Here is a 21,732-nt window from a genome sequence, read left to right as displayed (position 1 = left end):
ACAGTCAGCAAAGACAAGACTGGGAGCTGACTGTGGCTCAGATCAGGAACTTCTTATTGCCAAATTCAGACTGAAATTGAAGAAAGTGGGAAAAACCACTACAGCATTCAGGTATGACATAAATCAAATCCCATATGATTATACAGTGGAAGTGAGAAATAGGTTTAAGGGACTTGCTCTGATAGACAGAGTGCCAGATGAACTATGGACAGAGGTTCATGACATTATACAGGAGAGAGGGAGCAAGACCATCCCCAAGAAAAAGAAATGCAGAAAAGCAAAATGGCTGTCTGGGAAGGCCTTACAAATAGCTGTGAAAAGAAGAGAAGCGAAAAGCAAAGGAGAAAAGGAAAAATATAATCATCTGAAAGCAGAGTTCCAAAGAATAGCAAGAAGAGATAAGAAAGCCTTCCTCAGTGATCAATGCAAAGAAATAGAGGAAAACAACAGAATGGGAAAGACTAGAGATCTCTTCAAGAAAACTAGAGATACCAAGGGAACATTTCATGCAAAGATGGGCTTGATAAAGGACAGAAACGGTATGGACCTAACAGAAGCAGAAGATATTAAGAAGAGGTGGCAACAATACACAGAAGAACTATACAAAAAAGATCTTCACGACCAAGATAATCACGATGGTGTGATCACTCCCCTAGAGCCAGACATCTTGGAATGTAAAGTCAAGTGGGCCTTAGAAAACATCACTATGAACAAAGCTAGTGGAGGTGATGGAATTCCAGTTGAGCTATTTCAAATCCTGAAAGATGATGCTGTGAAAATGCTGCACTCAATATGCCAGCAAATTTAGAAAACTCAGCAGTGGCCACAGGACTGGAAAAGGTCAGTTTTCATTCCAATCCCAAAGAAAGGCAATGCCAAAGAATGCTCAAACTACCGCACAATTGCACTCATCTCACATGCTAGTAAAGTAATGCTCAAAATTCTCTAAGCCAGGCTTCAGCAATATGTGAACTGTGAACTCCCTGATGTTCAAGCTGGTTTTAGAAAAGGCAGAGGAACCAGAGATCAAATTGCCAACATCCGCTGGATCATCGAAAAAGCAAGAGAGTTCCAGAAAAACATCTATTTCTGCTTTATTGACTATGCCAAAGCCTTTGACTGTGTAGATCACAATAAACTGTGGAAAATTCTTCAAGAGATGGGAGTACCATGCCACCTTCCTGCCTCTTGAGAAACCTGTATGCAGGTCAGGAAGCAACAGTTAGAACTGGACATGGAACAACAGACTAGTTCCAAATAGGAAAAGGAGTCCGTCAAGGCTGTATATTGTCACCCTACTTATTTAACTTATATGTAGAGTACATCATGAGAAACGCTGGACTGGAAGAAACACATGCTGGAATCAAGATTGCTGGGAGAAATATCAATAACTTCAGATATGCAGATGACACCACCCTTATGGCAGAAAGTGAAGAGGAACTAAAAAGCCTCTTGATGAAAGTGAAAGAGGAGAGTGAAAAAGTTGGCTTAAAGCTCAACATTCAGAAAACGAAGATCATGGCATCTGGTCCCATCACTTCATGGGAAATAGATGGGGAAACAGGAAATAGATGGGGAAACAGTGGAAACAGTGTCAGACTTTATTTTTGGGGGCTCCAAAATCACTGCAGATGGTGATTGCAGCCATGAAATTAAAAGACGCTTACTCCTTGGAAGAAAAGTTATGACCAACCTAGATAGCACATTGAAAAGCAGAGATATTACTTTGCCAACAAAGGTCCATCTAGTCAAGGCTATGGTTTTTCCAGTGGTCATGTATGGATGCGAGAGTTGGACTGTGAAGAAAGCTGAGTGCTGAAGAATTGATGCTTTTGAACTGTGGTGTTGGAGAAGACTCTTGAGAGTCCCTTGGACTGCAAGGAGATCCAACCAGTCCATTCTGAAGGAGATCAACCCTGGGATTTCTTTGGAGGGAATGATGCTGAAGCTGAAACTCCAGTACTTTGGCCACCTGATGTGAAGAGTTGACTCATTGGAAAAGACTTTGATGCTGGGAGAGATCGGGGGCAGGAGGAGAAGGGGATGACAGAGAATGAGATGGCTGGATGGCATCACTGACTTGATGGACGTGAGTCTGTGTGAACTCTGGGAGTTGGTGCTGGACAAGGAGGCCTGGCGTGTTGCAATACATGGGGTCGCAAAGAGTCGGACATGACTGAGCGACTGAACTGATCTGAAAAAACATATACTAATTTTATTAAGACCCCTCTCTAATCCCATCAAGGACATAGAATGTCTTCTGAAGTTTTAGAGTTTTACTCATGATACCTTACTGGAATTTCAGTGCTCTAAATATCAAATTGAAAACAAATCAGACATCAACTCTATCATATTTGTGAGGAGGCAATATCCAATTTGGTGTCTTGGATCCAAGTGACTTGAATGGTGTTTATTTAGAATTGTTCGGAGATCTAAGGCTCTTCATTTGCTAGATACTAATCTAATGTACTGGTCGAAATAGATGTATATTGAAGTGGGGAGGGAAGTAATAAATCAGGTGTACTGTAATTTTGAAGATGCTCCTCCGCAGATAGCTGTATTTCCTGTGCACATTCCATGCCAAGCAACGTGGCTCACATCTCCATTTCCCTGGATTGTGATGGTGCAGACAGGGTCCCCGCGGAGTGGGCAGTCCTCCCAGGGCCCCAAAGGCAGACTGTAGCCCACCAGGCTCCTCTGTCCATGGAATTCTCCAGGCAAGAATGCTGGAGTGGTTAGCCATTCCTTTCTCCAGGGAATCTTCCTCACCAGATATCACAGGAGACACAGCTGGAAACAAAGACCATGTCTCTGCACAGTTATCACTGTAACAGGAGCTGATTAGAGGAAGATTCCCAAGGAGCACTGTGAAGCTTCCTGAATGGAGCCAGTTACAAATGTTAGTTATTTTTAAATTTTACTTGTTTATTTATTATTTGGCTGTGCTGAGTCTTCGTTGCTGCATGGGCTATTCTCTAGTGGTGCTCAGGCTCCTCACTGTAGTGGGTTCTCTTGTTGCAGAGCGTGGGCTCTAGGCACAGGCTCAGCTGTCCCACAGCATGTGGACTCAACCCATGTCTCCTGCATTGGAAGGCACATTCTTTGCCACTGAGCCACCAGGGAAGCCCGAATTTTATTTTTATTAAAAATTTCTTTTTTACAAAACAAAAAAATTGTTGACGACTTGTAGACCTGTCATGGTAGTCGTCACAGGAGTCCTGCTTGTCCTAAAGAAAACTGCCATCCCGAGGAAACAGGCCTGCTAAGAACTCTCCAGCATGTGTGCAATAATGATCTTTGCCCCCAGTCCACAGTAATACTTTAGGAAAGATACAGATATTCTGTGAGTCATTTCCTAATGGATTGTTTGGATTTTTCCTTTTTCTATCTAGGATGCTAGCAGACAACCACATAGAAGGAGAACCATAGTAGCAAAATGATCTGAATCCGGATTAGACATTAGACAGACATTAGACATGTACCTGCATTAGACAACCCTCCTCTCTGAGAAATCTTCTCTATGGCTGCCTTCACATCCTGGGAATTCATGTGAGTCTTGAGATTAAATTGGGTAGCAGGATTGTCTCTGAAGATTCAGAACAAGAAGTAAAAATTAGCGGGAAAATTATTACCCTTGGAGCAAAGCAGAAATCAGAGTTGTTTTATATACAAATAGAATGGAAGCTGCTTCAAAACCTTAAGCTGGTGTTATACAATACCCCAAAGAACTGTTGGTGAGATGGGAGGACTGGGTCCTCGGCAGGGTGTGTAGAAAAAACTGATTCATTTCAGGGCTCATGAGGTGTGGGTTCTGGTTTTGACTGTGCTGTTGCCTAGTTTCGTGACCTTGAGAAGTCATCTGACTTCTCTGGGCCTCAATTTCCTCATCGAGATAAAAATAAAGATCATCACGTTCATGTTGCTAAAGAGCAGGACTGTTGTCAAGTGGGATTTTGTAAGTGTCAGGATGTACCCAGGCTGCCCCAGACCCTCCTATCCAGGAAGAGAGTCTCGGCTGATAGCCCCTTCCCCCTCACCCCACCCCGGTACCCAAGCACTGGAACTGCATGTTAACGGTTGTGTCAAGGAGAACCCATGGTTTTGTCTTTCTCATTCTGCGACTCCTGTGACTTAGTGAGAATATTCAAATCTTACATGGAAGGTCAACATCTATTTTACTAAAGCCTGAAAAAGGTTAGTTGGAGAGGAGTTAGAGTGAATTCAGTGGAGAAACAGAAGGAGAGCCCTTCTCTAGAAAGGAGTCTTTTTCCTTAGGTAACAGGCTTGGGAGCAGCTGAGCAGGGAGGGAGCATGGAATCTTTCATGATCACGCAGACTATGTGCCGGCAGGGACGCGGCCAGCCTCTGTGGGATGGATGTGTGTGGTCACACCCAGGATGAAGTGGGGATGCATGGTGTCACACCCAGGATGAAGTGGGGATGCATGATGAAATCACATCTCCCGAAGCACTGAGAGTCAGTCACTGGCAGGACCTCACAAAGGTGCGACCTTTAAGGTCACGCGGGGCCCTGAACTCCACATCCCACATCCCCTTCTGCAGTCCTTCTTCTGACTCATCAGCTCGTCCCCACAGTATGCATTGTTGATACCCTCGGATAATGTCCTCATCAAATACCAGGTCCTGCCAGATCAACCTCTCAAATATCTCTTGTGACTCTCGCATCCTTTCACTACCCCGCCCACTCAAGTTTGGACTTCGATCTTCTTTTTCCTGAACTATTCCTACAGCCTCTTACCTGGTCTTCCTCTGCCACAGTGGACTGTCCAGAGGATGTCTCACCCCACAGGTGCTAAGAGCCTGTCAGAGGTGGATTAACCTGCATGCTAATGATACCTCTTCATATTTGTAATATTGGGTTCTTTTTCCAAAAAGAATCCCCAAACTATATAAGCTTCAGAGTCCCCAAAGCCTGGATCTACCCTTGGTAACCAAAGAATATGAACTTTTCAGGGGCTGGAAAAAAAAAAAATAAAACAACAACAAAGTATTATTAGCTACAAAACCGAAAACTGCAAAATTGATATTGACAATAATAACTATGTATTTGTCTACCAAACATAATGTTCTAGATACCCCATTAACTATAAAAATTTTAACTCATAGAACTCTAATTACATACAAAAATGATTGGGGGACTAGATTTTTCTCATTTTGAAAGATTTCCTGAGTGTGTCTGACAATTGTGAAGAAATCATAGCTGACCATAAATTCTGTTGCTCATAGACAAATAATTTCGAAAGCAAAAATATAGATTGTTCTTAAGTTTTCACAGAAAAAAGATTAAATGTAGAAGCTAATCACCTAGTCATATCTATAGTGATCCCCCAGAACCCTGTTCATAAGGCTGAATGTTGATAATTTTGTAGAGTGATTGATCACCCATTTCCCATACTACGTCTACTGTCAAGCCTTGTTATCTACAGTTGTTATGTTCTATAAAGTTGTTGCAAACATCACATTAGTAGGTCTCTGAGCCATTGTTCCTAGGGAAAATAGGGGGTTGGATTCCTGTGGTCCTCTGGTCATATTTTCATCAATAGGTCAGGATATAAACTTGTTTTATGTATGTTTCTGTTTCAAGGTACCCAATTTAATATATGTTTCTTACAATAATTAATTATATGCACATTTTCTGTATCATGAAACACTAGCTGAAAGGGTTTAACGTTTTAAACCTGACCCTGGGTCTTGCTGTGTAGATTTGTTTTAGCTCTCAGCTTCATAATGGCTATCCACCGTACTTAAAAAAAAAAAGTAGTCATCATTTCATGAATTCGTAAGTTCAGCCACTTTTCCATTAGTTATTTTAGCAGTTTCTGGAGCAGATTCACATACAGATACATGAATTTCCTTTTTCTTTTTTTCCCTGAATATATTGGATCATCAACTCATTAACATTGAACTCATGACCGACAGCATAGGTTGCCTGAAGGAAATTTATCTAACACTTGCGGTTTCTCCTTAAGCACGTCACAGCCTTCTTGTGCTTAGAACACTGGATAGCACTTCAGTGCTACACTTGGGGCCATTAAAATTGTGAAATCATCAATGAATAGCTGGAAAATGTGCTGCTAAGTAGACTGTGAAAAGGACACTTGTTTACAGCACGAATTGAAACAAGGCAGAGCATTGCCTTGTTTGACCTCAGCTGGGGCTGTTGTATGTCTCCTTCCTTCTCAATGCACATCCACAAACGACTGTGAAAGTACCAGGAATATAGATTTTGGAGATACAGGTACATTTTAGCAAGTAGGTGAATTTGCAGATATGGAACACACAGATCATGAAGGTTGACTATAACCTATTTGAGAACAAGCGCTATGTTCCAATATTTCCTCTCCCTGGTGCTTAGCATACAGGGGGTAATAGAGAATTATGGAAAGGAGGGAAGGAGGGAGGAATCTCAAATGTCCTTTCCTCTCTTAGACCATCCTGGGTAGAAGTGAACACCCGCCTCTGAGCCCCACACTCATCACTCTCTCCCCCTGTTACATCATGGAGGTAGATGAATCTATCTTCAGAAGCAGACAGATGAGCTATTCATATACCCAATGAATAGATGCTTTTCATTTTATTTAATGTTGTTTCTGTTAAAAATATCACCTCCCTCACTAGCTGGTAAAGTCCCAAAGAACAGAATCTCTATCACGGTTATTTATTTATTTTTAATGAATTGAAAGGTTGGATCAGAGGACTGCTGAAACTCTTTCCAATTGCTAAAATTACCATTAGGAGCAAAACCACAGAGCTTATCCACCAAGGGACTAACAGGAAAATGCAATCAAACCACTTAGATGAATTTTACATTAGTATGCCCTGCAAATGGCATAGTGCTTAGAGTGTGGTAAACACTCAATAAATCTTTGTTAAAATGTAATGTAATTAAATTATAGTAATGAATGATAAGTCTCTAACCTGCAGACTCTGACCACTCTCAGTATCAGAATGCATGGGTGTATATGTCCTTTTTTGGGACTGGTGGCCCTACACCTTTACCTGGTTCCTTTTTCAGAGCTGAAGATTATTTAAAAAGTTCAAAGAGATATGCCACTATATTTTTATGTAAGCAATATTTTAATTTGTAATTTTGTTAGAAGATCTCATCAAGGGAAAACACAATTGTTTCCCTCAGTGGGTATTAAGGATTTCCTTTGAAAGTAAGAGAAGAAAATAAACAAAGAGGTTTATAGAGCAAGAAGAAAACATCAAATTGTTTTATGTTTGAAAGGGGAGTTAAGACTAATAAAGAGAAATGACAGGGAGCCAGCATTTGACTGTTCATAGAAAGGACTAATTCATGCAATAGGAAAGGACTATCTTGCAAGTGTGTGAGGTGAATGAATGCCTATTGGGGAGCTCTGGATTTTAGAGGACTTCTGAGGCCCTTTCAGTCCTAAGGTTCCCGTTAGGTTCAAGTCCTAGTCTATTGATTCACCCCAGTCACATGGAGTGAGCCTCTCAAATGAATTTTGATGCAGTAGAAACACATTTGCTAATCATATTCCATTTAGAAAGAACCTTTCAAAACTGTTTCCTCCAAGGCATCATTACTTTAAGGTTACAATAGAGTAACCTGATTATCTTTCAGTTCAATTGCTCAGTCATGTCTGACTCCTTGCAACCCCATGGACTGCAGAATGCCAGGCTTCCCTGTCACCAACTCCCAGAGCTTGCTCAAACTCATGTCCATTGAGTCACTGATGCCATCCAGCCATCTCATCCTCTGTCGTCTCCTTCTGCCGTCAATCTTTCCCAGCATCAGGGTCTTTTCTAATGAGTCAGTTCTAATGGCCACATCAGGTGGCCAAAGTATTGGAGCTTCAGCATCAGTCCTGCCAATGAATATTCAGGACTGATTTCCTTTAGGATGGACTGGTTTGATTTCCTTGCAGTCCAAGGGACTCTCAAGAGTCTTCTTCAACACCACAGTTCAAAAGCATCAATTCTTCAGCGCTCAGCTTTCTTTATGGTCCGTCTCTCACATCCATATATGACTACTGGAAAAACCATAGCTTTGACTAGATGGACCTTTGTCGGCAAAGTAATGTCTCTGCTTTTTAATATGCTGTCTAGGTTGGTCATAACTTTTCTTCCAAGGAGCAAACATCTTTTAATTTCATAGTTGCAGTCACCATCTGCAGTGATTTTGGAGCCTCCCAAAGTAAAGTCTCTTACGGTTTCCATTGTTTCCCCATCTATTTGCCAATGAAGTTATGGGACTGGATGCCATGATCTTTGTTCTCTGAATGTTGAGTTTTAAGCCAGCTTTTCACTCTCCTCTTTCACTTTCATCAAGAGGCTCTTTAGTTCCTCTTCACTTTCTGCAATAAGGATGGTGTCATCTTCATATCTGAGGTTATTGATATTTCTCCTGGCAATGTTGATTTCAGGTTGTGCTTCATCCAACCTGGCATTTCACATGATGTACTCTGCATATAAGTTAAATAAGTAGGGTGACAATATATAGCCTTGACATACTTCTTTCCCAACTGTCTTCAGTTTGTTGTTCAATGTCCAGTTCTAAATGTTGTTTCTTGACCAGCATACAGATTTCTCAGGAGGCAGGTAAGGTGGTCTGGTATTCCTATCTCTTTAAGATTTTTGGCAGTTGATTGTGATCCACATAGTCAAAGGCTTTAGTGTAGTCAATGAAGCAGAAGTAGATGTTTTTCTGGAATTCTCTTGCTTTTACGATGATCCAACAGATGTTGACAATTTGATTTCTGGTTCCTCTGCCTTTTCTAAATCCAGCTTGAACATCTAGAATTTCTCAGTTCACATACTGTTGGAGTCATTCTATTGACTATCCTTAGCCTTTTAATTTTCATAATGCTAAACTGTGATGACTTATGGAGTTAGTCACTGAGTTGAACCATGCCTGTGAGCTCAGGAGGATGTTCTGGGGTAACCCTGGTTGCCTAAGGTGGCAGCAGATTGGGTGATGGACTTGTCCCTTGAGGGCATTACTCAGCTCAGAGTGAAATGATTCTGTCCCTCTCCTTAAAGGACTGAGCAGCTATGGTCAGTGCAGGGACCCAGGCCAACCTGCTGAGGGACTTAGCACAACTGGCCCCTTTTGAAAGGACGCTGGCCTTTCTCACATTTCCTAGGATCAGAGATTTGGAGCAGAGTCTTATAATCAAATTTTGTGTTTAGAGGAGTATTTGTGTGTGTGTGTGTAATTAGCAACAATAATTCCACCCACCACCAAAAAAATACAAAGTTAACCTGCAAGCATCTTCCTGCTGGAGGAAATATGGGCATGTACTCTGCTGATCTGAGGATTACTCTGGAGCCAGAGGGCTCTCCAGCTTGCTGCCTGTTACGCTGCAGGGCTTGATAAGTGCAGGGACATAGAATGTCTTGACAACAGTCTTTGGTGCCTCCCAAACTCAGTTGTGCATCTGGTCACCTGGGATTTTTTTTAAAATATAGATTCTGTGGATTGGATGTGAAGTCTGAGGTTCTGCCTTTCTTATAGCCTCATGAGAAGCTATGTCTCATACACATGACACTGTGTATCATGTTTGAATGGCAGTGTCTTCAAAGGGGGAGAATGGCTTTGAGATGATTCAAGCACATTACATTTATTGTGTACTTTATTTCGAATCTGATGTCACCGCTGATCTGACAGGAAGTACTGGTCCATGGCCCAGAGGTTGGGACCTCTGTCTTAGAGAATGTTGTAAGAATCAAGAACATAAGCAGTGGGGTTGCCAGTGATATGGGGAAGGGGGGAGAATAAATAAATATGCAGAAGGTGTGAGAAAGGCAGAGAGGAAGGAGAATGGGGCTCCTGGAACCCTAGGCTGGTGACCTGGGGGGAGACAGGAGGGGCACAGGGGTCACCAGATAACAGCACACCCCAGTTTTTGGGCGTTGGGATTTTTAAATGTTCCCCAAGTAGTTCCTATGTGCACAAGAGTGGCCGTCTGCTTCTCTAGCAGAATGGTCCAAGGATCTAGGGAGAATAATCTCAGGATGGCATGGATGGGGCCCCCAGAGAAGCCCTGGCGATGTGCAATGCAGGGTCAAGGAGAACCCATCCAAGAAGAAAAGGCAGGAGACAAGGGCAGGCTTTGTTTCTTCTGTCCCCCTGGGAGAACTGTGTGGTGGGAACAGAAAAGCATCAGATCCTTGTGTAAACTATTCCCAGTTCACTCAGCTAGAGTCTGTGTCCCTGAGGCGTGGGCTCAGGGGTTCACCTGCCTTGAAATAAGAGGGGCCGAGAGGTCTTTGCAAGTACCCCTAGGCCCTGGAGACAGGGAGCTGTTCTGGGTCCTGTCACTTCCTCTACAGGCAGTGTAGACGGAGGGCTTGAGGAGTGGATGGGGCAGGGGTTGGAGAGACCCGAGCTCTGCCAGGTGCCGCCCTCTTTCCAGGGAAGCCAAGCTGTCCCTTCCCCTCCCTGGGGGTTAGTGATTCTCACCTTGGCTACAGATTAACATACTAGCTTCTGGGTATTTGCCAAATTCTGGATTAATAGGTCTGGGATAGCACCCAGGCATCAGCATTTCTAAAAGTCCCCCTGGTGACCGCAACCTGATGTCAGGACCAGGCAGCCCCTTCCTGCTCTGGGGTCCTGTGGTGCCAAGCACCTCCCAGGCCCCCTCCTGCGGGGGCTTGTGCCCCAAACCCTCTCACTGTTTCACGTGCTGCAGACTCAAGAAAACGTGACAGAAGGGTCCTCCTTGCTAGGTGTAGCAGTTGCCGATTTCTGTTGCAAACTTAGCGGCCGAACCAACACACTTATCAGCTTACAGCTCTGGAGGTCAGCAGCCCGTGGGGGCTCTCCCCAGCAGAGCCACGCTCCCTGTCAAAGGCTCTCAGAGACCATCATTGCCTGATCTCTTCCAGCACGTGTTTCTTGGTTTCCCTTTCCTCCACCTTCAGAGCCAGCCATTGTATCTCTCTGAGCCTCTTCCATAGTCACGTCTCCCTCAACGGGTAATAGCTGGGAAGGGTTCTCTGCTTTTAAGCACTCAAGTGATTAGACTGAGACACCTGGGCATCCAGGACAGTCTCCTGTCTCAGGGTCCTTGACTTTAATCACAGCTCCAGGCCCCTCTGGCTCTGATGGAATATCTTGGTGGGGGCTCCGTGCTGGACCTAGTAAGTATAACATCGGGTTTTGAACATGCAGCAGCCATCTGCTCAGTCGGTCTTGTTTGTGAGGCTCATTCTGTTTACATTTCTGTTTCCCTCTCAAGTTGCATGAAAAAAGGGCCAAAATGTTTCTTATAATAGGGATTTCTGCTTCTGATACATTGCGGAAATGATAGGTCTCCTTATGAAGCCAGTTTTTGCTGTTTCATGGGAAACCAGTGAATTGATTCCATACAGCCAGGAAGGTTGTTGCCTCAGTAAGTTATCACAGCCGTGGATTCCAGGGAGTCAGACATGGGCAGCTTCTCAGCCATTATTCCGCCCATCGCACCACACCCAACACCTGGTTTCTTCCCCCAAGTCTGGTTGCCCCACACTGGACGGCTCACTTGGTCCACGGTAGCCTCTGAGCATCCTTCCTGCTTTGGGGGGCAGGAAGGGAGGCTCAACTGAATGTGACTGAGGGTGTTCAGTCTGGGCTGAGTTGGGTGGGCTGAGAAGTAAAGTAAGGAAATGCAGCCCAACTTTGAGCTAAAACACAGGACACCTATCAGAGAACCGTGAGCAAAGGAAAGGATTTCATTTTGAAATGAAGAACAACCAATATTTTGCTCTATTCTATAGCTTGTTTTCCAGTGTTGGTACCCTTGGATAGGTTACAAAGTTCAGAAGAACATGTACAATTCTGTTCCATTTGTACTGAAACTGGGGATGAAGACAACATCATATGGAAGGTCCAGAGGGTATTCAGTGCCCGTGGATCCAGGCAGCAGCTAAAATGTAACCTGCTCGGCTTCACTGTTCTGTTTGCTCCAGTTCACCGCATAGCTACTTGTCTGGCCATTCCTTCATCTAGCCTCTTAGTGTTCACATTGGTCTTAAGCGCAACCACAAGCCTGTTGGCTGCTTAATTCTAAAATGAGACCACGTGTGCAAAATGAGGGCTTGGTCCTTGGCCTTTTCTTCAACAGGGTCTCAGCCCTCAGTCTGGTGGAAAACTTCAATAATCAGGAGTTTTCTTGGCAGAGAAGCAAAATTTTTGAAGTCAATTTGGTTTCACATTTTAGAGATTAACCCAAGATTTAATATCTATCCTCTCCCTAGTGGTCAAGCATTAGCTGTGCATTCTTAGGGAAGTCACTCAGCCTCTCTGGGTCTGTATCAGATGTGGACTCTCTTACTGGAGGTGCGTGATGACTGTGGAAGGAACGCTGTGGTTGCTGAAATGTTAACCCAGTCTTGGGTTCCAAGCCTCTGCCTGTGAGAGGATGTGGGAGACGGAGAAGGTTGGCACCACATGGGCTGAAGAGCTCCCCCTGGCCTGGACCAGAAGTAGGAGCCCAGCCAGTGAAAGGAGAAGTTACAGAAAGGGGCAGAAGCCACGGGCCTGGCAGGGGATGATGCTGGGCCACTGGGGAGAAGGACAGAGAGGACAAGCGGAGAGCAGAGGGGATGCAGGGAAGGAGGAGGGAGGGGACCAGGGACCCGCCAATCCCCTGACATCACTCTCCTTCCACCTGCCTGTCTGGGTTGGTTTCTGTTTCTTGTACCGGAAGTATCTCTGTGTCGGATGCTTAGGGACCAGCAGGCGGAACAAGCTCTGCATTTTGTCCATCAGGCCATTGTTCTGGTTCTCATATTTTTATTTCTTATTTGCCTTCTGTTTCCTGTTCATTGTATGAGGCTTCTAAATCCCAAATTCAAAAGTCTAAGTTCTGCCTCAGCTCTAGGAAAGCCAAGCAAAAGAATGTTCTGGGGGAATCTTTCACATGGACCCAGGGCGGTGCTGATGGGGGTGAGAGGCCCGAGGGGAGGAATAGGGAGCTCCGATTCCTCCCACCTCTGCCAGCTCCTTCCCAGCCTACGCCTCGCCTTGGGAGCTTGTTCCTGGCGAGGTGGGGATTCCTTTTAGAGCCCGTTTCCTTACTGTAACAGGAGGAAGTGGAAGCATGAGCTTTCTAGGGCCCACACTGCGCTGCGATTCTGAGAGAAGGGGGCTGATCCCCAGTGGCGGGTCGTGACGTGAGTACTAGAATCTAGTGAGAACCCAATGGGCCAGAAAGGGGACCAGTTTCCCAGCCAGCCAAACACTGGTGAGGCCTCTTCCAGAAACACTGGCTTCAGATCTGCGTTGACCGCTGCCCCTCACCATTCCCTGCTCCACACCCTCCCCTCTGCACACTAAGACCATTTTCTGGAGAAAGAATGGACGGGAGAGCTGGGGCAGATATAAGAGCATTTTCAGCTTTTACTTCTGGGTGCGTGGATTTCCCCTTCAGCCTCATCACACCCTCCTAGTGCTTTTCTCCAACTGATTTTGTTCCCTCGACGGACGTATAACCTCTGTGCCGCCATTGTTTCCTTGCTCATCACTCACCCACCTATTCAGAACTCGAGGCTGGAAAGGAGAAGAAGCGCTTCCAATGGGTTCGCCCAACGTTCATTGATTGGCTGTCTTCTTAGTACAGAGCCAGTCACTGAATTATAAACATCGGGGCTGGCAGAGCCCTATAAATCAGCCTCTCCGCCTGCCTCGGACTTCACCGATGGCAGCTCTTACATGGAGAGGCTAAGTGACTTGCCTAAGGTCACCCAGTGGAGCAAAGGCTAGAATTCAAGATGTCCTGTCACTGGTTCCTTGTGCTTTCCACCCCACCCTAAGGCTGAAGATGATGGATTGGCTTGAGCAGAAAGTGAAGGAAAATAGACACGTTTCCCTTAAGGGCTTTAAGTTAATAAGGACCTGGGATGGGAAAAAAGGACAAACAGCAAAGGTATTTTTAGAAAGTGACATTGGAAAGCATGGAGGTAGACTCTTCCCTGTAAATGGTGATGACGTTAAGAACACAGTGGGAGAAAATGTTATTTTGAGAGGAAGAAGCCTTTATTGAATTGTTTTTCCTACCCTGCTACATTTATTCTTTAATCCGTGTTCCCATCAGCACACCAAACAGTCTGCCTGCCATTTTTCTTTTCCTTGACTTATTTATCGCCTTATTTTCATATTATCCTATAAACTCTGGTATACACAGCTTTTAAAGCAGCTATTTTTTAATGCAAGATGACACACCAAGCTTTAAATCCCTCAATAAACTGACCAGGGACATCTGCACTAAAACACTTACATTTCCTCCCCAGAGAAGCCTGCTATTCATTTGCTATCTTTAAAAAGAAAAACAGGAATGAAAACAGGTTGGCGTGTTGAAATACAAGAAAACAATGGCCCAAACCACGTTATTTTCCTACTTCAAGATAAAAGGCTCCAGAACATCTGACACTGAGAATTAACATTTGTAGCAAGTGTTTATTTTTATATATTTGACTCAGATTGTATGCAAGTGCTACTTAACTCAGCGATTTTTCTTCACCAAAATAGAAGGTGGTGCTACATATGTTATTGGAATTTAATTCTAAAAATACAAATGTTATAGGCCCTTGTGAAAACAAAGCATTCTTATTCCTTTGGAGATCTCAGAACTAAATGTCCTAATGTCTTTGACATAACAACATTGGTTAAAATGCTGCTCTAAATGTTTGAAGGGTCTGGAGACATCCTGGCTATTGTCGGGTTTGTTTTTTTTTTTTTTAACTTGTCACGAAGCACAAATAAGCTGTGACTGCTGCTTCTGAGCAAGAGGTACCAAGGCCTAAGTTAGTTTCCAAGGCCAAGGCTGAGCTACAGATCTGGGGGATGAAGGGGGAAGGTTGTGTCTGAGATCCTTTGTGAAAAGTGAGACAGTTATCCTACCCTTACTGGTTCTTGATCAAAAGGCCACCTATTATTTGAGATTTGAGCTTGTTTGCTCTTTTGATTACTTATTCCCAGTTGATCTCTGTAAATCTGCTTTAAAGAGAAATCTATTGCATGTGAAATAAGATTGATTTATTATCCACAATAAGAGAAAAGTTGAGGGTGGACATCAGTATGAGCCCTCAATTTCTATCCTGTGTAGAACAGTAGAATGAATTGGAGATAGTCAGCTAGGTGACTCCTGAGGGCCATCACCAACCCCCCCCCCCCACCTCCTACAGTGCTTCCCATTGCCAGGTGAGCTTCCCCTCAACCAGTGCAGAGGCCTCAGGTTATCGGGAGAAAGGAGAAAGTTCAACCCAGAGGACCATGATTTCTGGTCATCTCACCTATAAGTGAGACCTCTGCTACAGAGTTTTTGGTCTTCCCAGCTAGTGATAAAGAACCCACTTGCCAATGAAGGAGATACAAGAGACCTGGATTCAATCTCTGGGTTGGGAACATCCCCTGGAGGAGGGCATGGCTACCCACTCCAGTCTCCTTGCCTGGAGAATCCAATGGACTGTAGGCGGGCTATAGTCCATGGGGTCACAGAGAGTTGGACACGACTAAAATGACTTGGCACACACACACCTATAAGGTAGCACAGGAGCCCCTCAAACTAATACTTGAGGAGTCAGGGTTGAAAGGGAAATTGCCTGAGAGAGAGGTGAAGGCCTTAGCCAAAGGCCACACAGCCTGCTATTGGCTAAGCGAAAACTTGAACCCAGCTCTCTTAATCTCCAAACAAATATTCTCTCTACCAATCAGGAGTGCAAATGCCATTTTCTTTCAAGTGTTGATTAACCTGTCCCTCCTTCTGGAGGCCTCAGATTTCTTCATTGGCATCTGGATTGCTTCAGTTTCTCTCATTTACGTCTGTATCAGGGAAAAGAATGAATCTGCTGTGCTCTAGATGTATGGATATTTTTCTTTTCTGGCACAAAATGAAACGAGGGTCATGCCCTGGTTTTCTAATTCAGAGCCACACTTACCCGTACTGAACAACACCCATTAGTGGACCGGCAGGGCCGATGTCAAGAGTCTGGGCGATGTCAGTCAGAAACTGCTTCTGGATTCGGAATCGACGTTTGCCGATGCTCGAGCTCCCATCAATTAAAAACGACAAGTCAACTTTGCAGCCTGAGAAGCGGAAAAAGACTCTGTTATTCTGCTCCTCTCATTGCGTTCACGGCCCACTCCCTGCTTCCTCAACCAGAGCTGCCTGAGATTGCAATGAAAAGAAAGTTAAAAAAAAAAAAAGTAGCAAGATGCAAGATAAAGTTATTTATTTATATTCACAGCAGATTTTCACTGGGCACCAAGATCACAGATACTTGGGTTGGTACTTATTTCTGTGGTTGTTGTAGAATTCTCTGTATTAGCTACAGTTACAGACTTCAAAAGCCAGACCTCCAGGTCAAGTCTAAGAAGGCCCTCAGAATGGTTTCCTAGCTTAGACCATGTCAGCTGTTGTGTTCAGTTGCTAAGTTGTATTGATCACTTTGTGACCCCTTTGGAGCCTGCCAGGTTCCTCTGTCCATGGGATTCTCCAGGCAAGAATACTAGAGTGGGTTGTCACTTCCTACCACTAGCGCCACCTGCAAGCCCTAATATATATGTATATGTATGTATGTATATGAAAATGTGTGGGCTCAGACTGTAAACAATCTGCCTGAAATGCAGGAGACCCAGGTTTGATCCCTGGGTCAGGAAGATCCCTTGGAGAAGGGAATGACTACCTTCTCCAGTATTCCTGCCTGGAGAATTCCATGGACAGAGGAGCCTGGCGGGCTACAGTCCATGGGGTTTCAGAAGAGTCAGACGTGACTGAGCACATCGCACATATATACATTAATGAAAGCAAGAAATGGATGTGAGTTGATACAGTTTTAAACAGAATTGTTGAGGAATACTTAGTAAAGAGTCATACTACAGAACTGGACACGAAGGGAAAAGGTTCTGAGAAAACGCCTTGTTTTCTTGCTGTGGTGCATGACAATCAAAACCAGAGGAGAAGTAGGTAATGACAGGGACCTCTCTGGGTCTGGCTGACTTCACTCCGTCTGGAATCAGTGCCTGGGCTCACTGGAGACCTCATAAGTTTTTAGGCCCTATCTGCCTGGATGTTTGGGGCCTGCCAACTCTTCTCATTTGCTGGCTACCCCTGTCCTTTGCTGCCTCCAAACTGCCTATGCCCAAGCATGATCCTTGAGATGAAGATTGGAAGAAGCAAATGAAATCAAGAAGTGAAGTTTAAAGATGCCACTAAAGTCAAGAATGTTCCCTTGGTATCTCTAGTTTTCTTGAAGAGATCTCCAGTCTTTCCTATTCTATTGTTTTCCTCTATTTCTTTGCATTGATCACTGAGGAAGGCTTTCTTTTCTCTCCTTGCTGTTCTTTGGAATTCTGCATTCAGATGGGTATAGCTTTACTTTTCTCCTTTGCCTTTCACTTTTCTTTTCTCAGCTATTTGTAAGGCCTCCTCAGAAACCATTTTGCCTTTTTGCATTTCTTTTTCTTGGGGATGGTCTTGAGCCCTGCCTCCTGTACAATGTCGTGAACCTCCATCCACAGTTCTTCAGGCATTCTGTCTATAAGATCTAATCCCTTGAATTTGTTTCTCACTTCCACTGTATAATCATAAGGGATTTGATTTAGGTCATACCTGAATAGTTTAGTGGTTTTCCCTATTTCCTTTAAGTCTGAATTTGGCAATAAGGAGTTTATAATCTGAGCCACAGTCAGCTCCCAGTCTTGTTTTTGCTGACTGTATAGAGCTTCTCTATCTTTGGCTGCAAAGAATATAATCAACCTGATTTCCTTATTGACCATCTGGTGATGTCCATGTGTGGAGTCTTCTCTTCTGTTGTTGGAAGAGGGTATTTGCTATCACCATATGACTTATAACATGACTTACAGAGAAGCAGAAGATATTAAGAAGACATGGCAACAATTCACAGAAGAACTATACAAAAAAGATCCTGATGACCCAGATAACCACAACAGTGTGATCACTCACCTAGAGCCAGACATCCTGGAATAAGAAGTCAAGTGGACCTTGGGAAGCATCACTATGAACAAAGCTAGTGGAAGTGATGGAATTCCAGTTGAGCTATTTCAAATCCTAAAAGGTGATGCTGTGAAAGTGCTGCACTCAATATGCCAGCAAATTTGGAAAACTAAACAGTGGCCACAGGATTGGAAAAAGTCAGTTTTCATTCCAATCCCAAAGAAAGGTAATGCCAAAGAATGTTCAAACTACCGCACAATTGCGCTCATCTCACATGCTAGCAAAGTAATTCTCAAAATCCTCCAAGCAAGGCTTCAACAGTATGTGAACCAAGAACTTCCAGATGTTCAAGCTGGATTTAGAAAATGCAGAGGAACCAGGGATCAAATTGCCAACATCTGCTGGGTCATGGAAAAAGCAAGAGAGTTCCAGAAAAACATCTATTTCTGCTTTCTTGACTATGCCAAAGCCTTTGACTGTGTGGATCACAATAAACTGTGGAAAATTCTGAAAGAGATGGGAGTACCAGACCACCTGACCTGCCTCTTGAGAAATCTGTACGCAGGCCAGGAAGCAACAGTTAGAACTGGACATGGAACAACAGACTGGTTCCAAATAGGAAAAGGAGTCCGTCAAGGCTGTATATTGTCACCCTGTTTATTTAACTTCTATGCAGAGTACATCATGAGAAACGCTGGACTGGAAGAAACACAAGCTGGAATCAAGATTGCCGGGAGAAATATCAATAACCTCAGATATGCAGATGACACCACCCTTATGGCAGAAAGTGAAGAGGAACTAAAGAGCCTCTTGATGAAAGTAAAAGAGGAGAGTGAAAAAGTTGAGCTTAAAGCTCAACATTCAGAAAACGAAGATCATGGCATCCGGTCCCATCTTTTCATGGGAAATAGATGGGGAAACAGTGTCAGACTTTATTTTTTGGGCTCCAAAATCACTGCAGATGGTGATTGCAGCCATGAAATTAAAAGACGCTTACTCTTTGGAAGGAAAGTTATGACCAACCTAGATAGCATATTCAAAAGCAGAGACATTACTTTGCCAACAAAGGTCCATCTAGTCAAGGCTATGGTTTTTCCTGTGGTCATGTATGGATGTGAGAGTTGGACTGTGAAGAAGGCTGAGTGCTGAAGAACTGATGCTTTTGAACTGTGGAGTTGGAGAAGACTCTTGAGAGTCCCTTGGACTGCAAGGAGATCCAACCAGTCCATTCTGAAGGAGATCAGCCCTGGGATTTCTTTGGAAGGAATGATGCTGAAGCTGAAACTCCAGTACTTTGGCCACCTCATGTGAAGAGTTGACTCATTGGAAAAGACTTTGATGCTGGGAGGGATTGAGGGCAGGGGAAGGGGACGACAGAGGATGAGATGGCTGGATGGCATCACTGACTTGATGGATGCGAGTCTGAGTGAACTCTGGGAGTTGGTGATGGACAGGGAGGCCTGGCGTGCTGCGATTCATGGGGTTGCAAAGAGTCGGACACGACTGAGCGACTGAACTGAACTGATGGTTTTTTCCAGTAGTCAAGTATGGATGTGAGAGTTGGACTATAAAGAAAGCTGAGAGCTCAAGAACTGATGCTTTTGAACTGTGGTGTTGGAGAAGACTCTTGAGAGTCCCTTGGACTTCAACGAGATCCAACCAGTCCATCGTAAAGGAGATCAGTCCTGAATATTCATTGGAAGGACTGATGCTGAAGCTCTAATACTTTGGCCTTCTGAAGTGAAGAACTGACTCATTGGAAAAGACCCTGATGCTGGGAAAGATGGAAGGCAAGAGGAGAAGGGGTTGACAGAGGATGAGATGGTTGGATGGCATCACTGACTTAATGAACAGTAGTTTGAGTAAGCTCCAGGAGTTGGTGATGGATAGGAAAGTCTGGTGTGCTGCAGTCCATTGCGTCGCAGTGAGTCGGACATGACTTAGCGACTGAACTGAACTGAGTGAAAGTCAAGAATCAAGTAAAAGAACAGTGGAACTACTCTATGGCTTGGCATATTTCCCAAACAGGGCTATTCCCACTCTTTCCTAGGTCCAGGCTTGTGATGTGAATTGCCGCCAGCAGGTGGCAGTGGTGTTCTTTAGGGCTTGCCGCCCACCAGCACCAACAGTTTGCTGGAATGTGAACGCCCAGGCTCCACCTGGATATACAGAATCAGATTCCAGTTTAGCAAGATCCCCAGGTGATTGATGTGCACATTAAAGTTTGAGAAGCACGCCTGAAGAGAACTTTTTCTTTCAGATGTCAGCAGCGTAGTTCAATATGCCTTTTAAATGAAAAGCCTTTTTTTTTTTTATTTAGAGAAAAGAATAACTTAATTAGAGTAAGGGCCAAACAAGAGTACATGGATTTTGTAGCATCTATTTTGGTTCTTCCTAGACCATTTTTTTCTCCTTATTTCTTACGTCTTGAGCTATGTTCAGGATTGAGACATTGATTTCATAGGTTTTAAGAAGCAAAGTGTTTATTTACTTCATTCTCTTTACTTAGCCTAATGGCTGAAACTGGGGTTAACTTTGCTCCTCTTTTCCAAGAAATTTTTAAAATTCATTTTTTTGGGGGTACAGTTGCTTTACAATGTTGTGTTTCTGCTGTACAGCAAAGTGAATCAGCAATATATTTGCCTATGTCCCCTCTTTTTTTGGATTTCCTTCCCATTTAGGTCACCACAAAGCAGTGAGTTCCCTGTACTATACAGCAGATTCTCATTAGTTATCAATTTAATACATAGTATCAATAATCTGTATATGTCAATTCCAAACTCCCAACTCATCCCACCCCGAGCTTTCCTCCTTGATATCCCCATTTTCTCTATGTCTGTGTCTCTATTTCTGCTTTGCAAATAAGATGATCTATACCATTTTTCTAGATTCCGTATATATGCAATAATATACAATATTAGTTTTTCTGATTTCTCTCTGTATGAGTCTCTGTGTCCATCTATATCTCTGCAAATGGCAGAGTTTCATTCCTTTTTATGGCTGAGTAATATTCCATTACATATATCTATATCTTCTTTATCCATTCCTTTGTTGATGGAGATTTAGGTTGCTTCCATGTATAGCACTGCACTGGACACTGGGGTGCATGTATCTGTTTCAATTATGGTTTTCTCTGGATATATGCCCAGGAGTAGGATTGCTTGGTCATATGGTGGTCCTCTGTTTAGTGTTTTAAGGCGCTTCCCTAGTCTTTTCCATAGTGGCTGTATCAGTTTACATTCCCACCAGTGCAGGAGGGTTCCCTTTTTTCTACACCCTCTCCAGTATTTATTGCTTGTAGACTTTTTGATGATGGCCATTCTGGTGAGTGTAAGATGACACCTCACTGTAGTTTTGATTTGCATCCAAGAATGTTTGAGTGACAGTGGCTCACGCTCAGGGCATGTGCTCACTGAGACCCTAGTGGCTTTCTCCCATTAAGATGAAAACATGCTGATGTGAAGATGACAGTGTCAATACCAAGGGACAGAACTGGGTTATGAAGTGTTCAGCATGAGCAATTTATTATGCTCACTGAGGATGGAAGAGGAGGAAGGAAAGGTAAGACAAAGTGTCTGCAGGAATCAATCTACCAATTTTCTTAATTGCTTTGGTATTCTTCAACATGGTACAATTTTATAGATGAATGCTTTGTGTTAATATATTAGGCCAGTGTTTTTTAACCCCGGATAAATATCTGAGTTCCTTATGCAGCTTCAACAAATAAAGATGCCTGGGAATCACTCTAGGCGATGCTTCTCAAGGGTTAATCTGCAAAGGAATTGCTTGATTCAGTGGGT

General features: G+C 43.7%; 1 protein-coding gene across 2 annotated transcripts in view; it reads right to left on the bottom strand.

The window, feature by feature from the left end:
* The window catches only part of VIT (vitrin), a 95,667-nt gene that overhangs the window by 10,619 nt on the left and 63,316 nt on the right, over positions 1-21,732 (bottom strand). For both annotated transcript variants that reach the window (XM_013967552.2, XM_018055118.1), the window contains 2 exons: positions 15,915-16,062; positions 3,483-3,586 (listed from right to left, as the gene is read on the bottom strand). In XM_013967552.2, coding sequence (XP_013823006.2) covers positions 3,483-3,586; positions 15,915-16,062 — 252 coding nt within the window. The remainder of the gene's footprint in view (positions 1-3,482; positions 3,587-15,914; positions 16,063-21,732) is intronic.

This window comes from Capra hircus, chromosome 11 (assembly GCF_001704415.2).
Source record: "Capra hircus breed San Clemente chromosome 11, ASM170441v1, whole genome shotgun sequence".
NCBI lineage: Eukaryota > Metazoa > Chordata > Mammalia > Artiodactyla > Bovidae > Capra > Capra hircus.
This window is presented reverse-complemented; position numbering and strand designations above follow the sequence as displayed.